The sequence below is a fragment of the Littorina saxatilis genome, linkage group LG13, assembly GCF_037325665.1.
Source record: "Littorina saxatilis isolate snail1 linkage group LG13, US_GU_Lsax_2.0, whole genome shotgun sequence".
NCBI lineage: Eukaryota > Metazoa > Mollusca > Gastropoda > Littorinimorpha > Littorinidae > Littorina > Littorina saxatilis.
This window is the reverse complement of record NC_090257.1, coordinates 8,549,873-8,556,537: the sequence shown is the minus strand read 5'-3', so window position 1 is coordinate 8,556,537 and position 6,665 is coordinate 8,549,873. Positions and strand designations below refer to the sequence as shown.

The following is a 6,665-nucleotide window of genomic DNA, read 5'->3' as shown; positions in this document are numbered from 1 at the left end:
ATTGTGTTTTTTGGGGGTATTAATCAGTGACAAAATCTGCTGCCTGAAACTGGTAATGATCATCCTCAAAATGCACCAGATTGCACCATTTTGCATCCTTTTTTTCAAAATTTTCCGGGGGGGCGCGCCGTCGGCTCGGCGCTTCGCGCCTTCACACCCATATCTTCACAATATACTTTTGGACCCCCCCCCCCCCCATAAAATGAACTGATCCGCCCCTGGTGTGTGTGTGTGTGTGTGTGTGTGTGTGTGTGTGTGTGTGTGTATGTGTGTGTGTGTGTGCGTAATCCGATGTAAAATGTACATTTGGTGGCGCAGTGGTACGTAATCTCAATGCGCCCTTTGACGCACTGAAGGAAATTGTGATGGGACATTTTCAGATTTAACGCGCCAATGGCGCAGGGCGCACTAGTAAATGAAACCCTGAGTGCTGTACCTAGTCTCTCTTTCCAACAGCTTTCTACTGACATATATATATATGCAACGGGACGACCTTCCCCCTCATGCACTTGCATCAAGACTCCGCCTATACCCACATTACTGGCATCTGTGCAAACAACAAACTTTTGGTCTTTCATTTTTCTAATGTGTATTCTTGATAGCGCCATTGAATGTTCTCTTTTTGTGTTGATAAAGCAAACGTTCGCCCAGGGCGATGATTAGCATATATATATTATGGCAACTAGCGGTTTGTTCACCAGTTACGTGCGGTTTATTTACATACCAAAATTGAAAGTTTATGATTTCTAGATCTAGATCTAAATCCTTGTAGGAAGTACCACAGTTTAACTTTAAAAAGCTGAAAATGTTCTGAATTGTTCAGCCTCAGTCATTGTGTGTACAGCAGATCTGTTTCGCTAAATCTTTATGTAAAGAAAATGTTTAAACACGTGTCTTTGTTTTCCAATTCGAGTGATTCTTACCTTATCGCTTTTCAAACATCGCCGTCAAATATGTCTGCCTATGATGTGCTCGACAGGGGACATCACTCCACCATAACGAGGGACTACTCTAATATTTTGTACGCAGTTTTCCCACAACTCTAGACTGTATCGGTGTATGATGTGCAAGAAGTGTCAAAATGTCACACGCACACGCGAGCATTGACGCATGTTCAAATGAGCTTATTCGGCACACACACACACACACACACACACACACACACACACACACACACACACACACACACACACACACTCATACACACACTCATACACACACTCATACACACACACACTACGCAAAACAACGTACTATTAATGCATAAAAACATTTATTTGGTAACAAACAACAGATATATAATTTTATAGATCAAGATTCTCTGAAATATGAAAAGAGCACCTGTATGGTTATATTATTCACAATATGACATCACAAAATGAAAAGACATTGCAATTTGTTATCGTATATGTATGCGATTAAAGTATTTTTGTACAGCTTGGAATGTAAATAAATCTGAATTGAGACACTCCGTCAAAGTGAAAAATGTCAGTACATTTTTCTTCTCCAAGAGAGAGAGAGAGAGAGAGAGAGAGAGAGAGAGAGAGAGAGAGAGAGAGAGAGAGAGAGAGAGAGAGAGAGAGAGAGAGAGAGAGAGAGAGAGAGAGAGAGAGAGAGTGACCGGGATAAAGAGATTGAGACAGGAAGGCTGAAAGGCAGAGACAAAGCAAGAAAGAGAAATAGAGCTGGGGAGGGGGGGGGGGGTACTTGTGTCTGACATAGTGGAGGGAATAAAGAGAAAACTAGTTTTCTCAGCAGATAGCGTCGCGTTTTCCAAAACAAAAAGAACAGGCGAGAAGAGAGTTGCGCAACGGATTAAAAAAAATAGAAATAAAGACTATTCACTCTGTATCACCCACTGAAGAATGTTTGGTATAATATGATTTCATCATTATCTAACGATAATATTGTGTATCACACAATGAATATGCATACAAAAAAATATCTCAATGGAAGAAAAACAATCGCATCAACGAAAAAATTAAAATTACAACTTTCCTATTTAAAGCTGCAGACAAACCTCCTTCACAATCACGTTTTTACAGTAGAAAAGGAATGTTGCTTTCAGAAAATACGATTACAATTTTAAATAAAAGGGTAAACCTCTCGTTATTATACGTAGAGTTCTGTGTCAAACTTATGTCCGGTATATGAGCAGTATCACTGCATACAGAATCTGCGACAGAGCCAACATACATGCACTAAAACACGTTTATGTTTTAGCACAATTATAATTCCAACCACATCTTAGTCCCCGTTCTGGTTTTTTTAATTCCTCCCTCTGTTGACGTCAGATGCTCGCATACTTTACTGGGCTTCTTCTATGAGACTTTTCCTCAGAATACACAGTACACTCACACAAATGTCACATGCATAGAGGCTTAGGCCGACAACAACAACGTTTTGCTACCGATGACTAGGCCTCGAGCCGGTAGGTCAATGACATTTTTTTTTCTCAATACTTTTACCGGGGCGCATGTGGCTTTTTATTGGCTCCCTTGAACATCTTCATGGTAAATGGTCTGTTTTTCCACCCTCTCTACTCCCCTTTCTATTTCTTCACGTATGAAATGCTCACACCAGCCCTAACGCCCGACCACAACAGATTATCAAACCTTGCCCGTTTTCCCACTCAGCCGTATGGTTATCAACTAATAAAAGTCCCTCTCTCCCATCCGACGTGTGAGCAAGTTTATGCCTTGGCTCCTTTGAACGTTTTCATGGCCCTGACCTGTTTCTGTTTGAATGTGTAATATCTGTTTTCCCACCCACCAGGTACCCGTACCCTTATATCGTTCAAAGTCCAATCATCCTCTCCCATCCGATGTGTGAGCAAGTTTACGCCTTGTCGCCTTTGAACATCTTCATGGCTCTGACTCTTCGCATGACCTTTTGTTTCTGCTTGCTAGGACGCAAATGGATTAGGTCTGTTTTCCCACCCACTCCAATATCTATCTACCAATAAAAGCCCCCCCCCCCCCCCTCTCTCTCTCTCTCTCTTTCGTACGATGTTTAATCAAGTTTACGCCTTAGCTCCTTTTGTTACATTTAGTCAAGTTTTGACTAAATGTTTTAACATAGAGGGGGAATCGAGACGAGGGTCGTGGTGTATGTGTGTGTGTGTGTCTGTCTGTCTGTCTGTGCGTGTGTGTGTGTAGAGCGATTCAGAGTAAACTACTGGACCGATCTTTATGAAATTTGACATGAGAGTTCCTGGGTATGATATCCCCAGAAGTTTTTTTTCTTTTTTTCGATAAATGTGACCCTCCACCACGAAATGAGTCGCATGTCACCTCACGCGGTTCTGCGCTAGGCATAACATAAGTCCGGGGGGGTGTCTATAGTAACAGTGTGAGGGTCACCAAAGTCACAGGCTTATAACTCGAAAAGTGTTCACTCTTTTCTAACACGGTTTTCACCACTGGATAGAGAATAAACAACTCTTTAAGAAAATGTAAAAATATGAAAATCATGAAAAGGTGACATGCGACTCATCCCGTGGTGGAGGGTCACAAATGTCTTTTATGACGTCATATCCGGCTTTTTGTAAAAGTTGAGGCGGCACTGTCACACCTTCATTTTTCAATCAAATTGATTGAAATTTTGGCCAAGCAATCTTCGACGAAGGCCGGACTTCGGTATTGCATTTCAGCATGGAGGCTTAAAAATTAGTTAATGACTTTGGTCATTAAAAATCTGAAAATTGTAATTAAAATTATCTTTTAATAAAATGATCCAAAATTATTTTAATCTTATTCTTTATCATGTTCTGATTCCAAAAACATATAAATATGTTATATTCGGATTAAAAACAAGCTCTGAAAATTAAAAATATAAAAATTATGATTAAAATTAAATTTCCGAAATCGTTTTAAAAACAATTTCATCTTATTTCTTGTCGGTTTCTGATTCCAAAAACATATAGATATGATATGTTTGAATTAAAAACACGCTCAGAAAGTTAAAACGAAGAGAGGTACAGTAAAGCGTGCTATGCAGCACAGTGCAACCGCTACCGCGCTAAACAGGCTCGTCACTTTCACTGCCTTTTGCACTAGCGGCGGACTACGGTCATTGTGAAAAAATGCAGTGCGTTCAGTTTCATTCTGTGAGTTCCACAGCTTGACTAAATGTAGTAATTTCGCCTTACGCGACTTGTTTCTTTTGATTTGGTCTGTTTTCCCACCCACCCCAATATTTATCTACCAATAAAAGCCCCCCTCTCTCGTACAATGTTTTACAAAGTTTACGCCTTGGCTCCTTTGAACATCTTCATGGCTCTGACCCCTCGCATGACCTTCTGCTTGGCGCTCTCCATCTTCTCAACGACGATCTGGTTGCGCGGGTCGATCTCAATCTTGGAGGGGTCGGTGATGATGCGTGCCTTGATGAAGCCTCGCATGATGGCCTCCTGCACGCCCACCTTCTGGTGGGTCACGTTGTTGACGTACTCCCCCGTGTCTCGGTCCAGCAGACCCAGGCTGACCGCCTCCGAGAACGAGATCTGAAAGACACCGGAGGAGAAATGTTGGTGGGTGTTAAAAAACAAGAATAAAAAAAAAATTAAAAAAATGTTGGTGGGTATAATCCATTGCTTGGATTGGTTGACCTCAAAAAAGGGAAATCGGGGTTGAGGTGCACGAAATAAAACTGGGAGCCACCCAACTGGGTCGTAACATACCGGGGGGTTTGATTGGTTGAAATCACAATAACTCTCAATTTCAACCAATCCGACCCCGCGGCTGCCTATCACAAATCTGGGTGACACCCAGTTTCGCTTCGCACTCCTCAGCCCTTTCTGAAAGACAGGGAGGAAAAATGGGGGTGGGTCTTTCTTTCTTTCTTTCTTTGGTGTTTAACGTCGTTTTCAACCATTCAAGGTTATATCGCGACGGGGGAAGGGGGGAGATGGGATAGAGCCACTTGTCAATTGTTTCTTGTTCACAAAAGCACTAATCAAAAATTTGCTCCAGGGGCTTGCAACGTAGTACAATGTATGACCTTACTGGGAGAATGCAAGTTTCCAGTACAAAGGACTTAACATTTCTTACATACTGCTTGACTAAAATCTTTACAAACATTGACTATATTCCATACAAGAAACACTTAACAAGGGTAAAATGAGAAACAGAATCCGTTAGTCGCCTCTTACGACATGCTGGGGAGCATCGGGTAAATTCTTCCCCCTAACCCGCGGGGGGTATGTGGGTGGGTGTAATCATCGATGGATTGGTTGCTTATATAAAAGGAGTTGAAAGAACAAGTAATAAGAGTGAGGAGTTGTGTGAAATAGTAGCTGGTGTGGTTAGTATTGAGCTTAGGACGTCGAGAAAAAATCGTTCGTTCGTTCGTTCGTTCGTTCGTTCGTCCGTCTGTCTGCTTCTCCGCCTGTTTGGTGGGTCAGTGACTTGGGAATGAGTAGTGCGTGAATGTGTATGATGATGTGCGCATACGATGAGTGGAAATGAGGATGGGTATACATAATTACGCCGTGTGCATATGCATTAATGAAAATGACAGCAGAATGATGTATGCCTGAACAACTGTGCGTATTTTGACTTATGAATATGATCATGTGATCATGTGACGATAATAATGTGCATACGACATGTGCATAGTTACACGACTCGTGCCTGATAAGAGTTTTCTAAATGTGCATGGATGTCACATTCAGCATAGTTCGTGTAGGCGTGTTACGGTGTTAGTGTCTTAACTTTTGTTTTCTTTCCCTGTGTTTCTCAGTTTGCATGAAACGTTTAACCCTTTCGCTGCCAATCAAAACTTCCTGACTGCCAGGGAATATTGGAGTTCGGGGTGTAATAATTCACAAAAAATTCTAGCTCCAAACTGGCAGTAGGTAGGAAAGTAAAACCTATGTTATTTTTAAAGGAAATTCAACCAAGAATCTGTTTTTAGTATCTAATCATGGAAATAATGCACAAGTGCAGGACGGGTATACCCGTCCTAGGGCAGTCAAGGGGTTAATACAAACAATGGCAAATATAGTTTCGCTTCTAGAATAATGCCTTCAGAACATATCTAGAGTAAATGTCATGTTCTAAGACACATTAGCCTACCTCTCCAAATCTGGTGACGCTTCTCACACATACATCAGTGCATTCATGCATATACATTTTGTTAAATTGCTAATTCTTTGCATTTTTGTAATGAAAAAAACCTGTTTGCTTATTCATGTGAACATTGTCTCCTTTAATATTGTTCAGGTAATCAATTTCATGTGTTCATTCCTACATTATTTTTTCAAATTTACATTAAAAATCATTGTTCTACCAGCGTTCTCTTTTATATTTGCAAGTTTAAAAAAAAGTAAAATCATCTACTGCTAATCTATAACTCACTTTATCTGCACTACGTCTAGGGCTGAGCTAAGTTGTTGTTGTCGTTTATTAAGCCTGGACTATATTTAATCTATTATCTGCAGAAAATGTAACATGTCAAGGTTATATCTCGTACTTCTATCTACATTTCTATCATTTATTTTGCTCTGATTTCTAATTAGAGCTAATTTTCTCTACATTTTTGCTAAACGACTTTAAAACAACTATGATTTAGTTTCTTAGCGCCTTGAAAAAAGTAGTCCTAAAAAGACAAAAACAATAAATACAAATTAATGTAAATTAATTAATCAATGTAAAAGTGCTGGG

General features: G+C 40.4%; 1 protein-coding gene across 8 annotated transcripts in view; it reads right to left on the bottom strand.

Annotated features, from left to right (window-relative positions):
- Positions 1 to 1,256: 1,256 nt before the first annotated feature.
- The window catches only part of LOC138983534 (dystonin-like), a 101,825-nt gene continuing 96,416 nt past the window's right edge, over positions 1,257 to 6,665 (bottom strand). For 6 of the 8 annotated variants that reach the window (XM_070356793.1, XM_070356795.1, XM_070356796.1 and 3 more), the window contains one exon: positions 1,257 to 4,507. In XM_070356793.1, the coding sequence (XP_070212894.1) occupies positions 4,247 to 4,507 (261 nt within the window). In that variant the 3' untranslated portion in view covers positions 1,257 to 4,246. The remainder of the gene's footprint in view (positions 4,508 to 6,665) is intronic. The other 2 variants (XM_070356794.1, XM_070356797.1) reach the window with 1 other exon arrangement.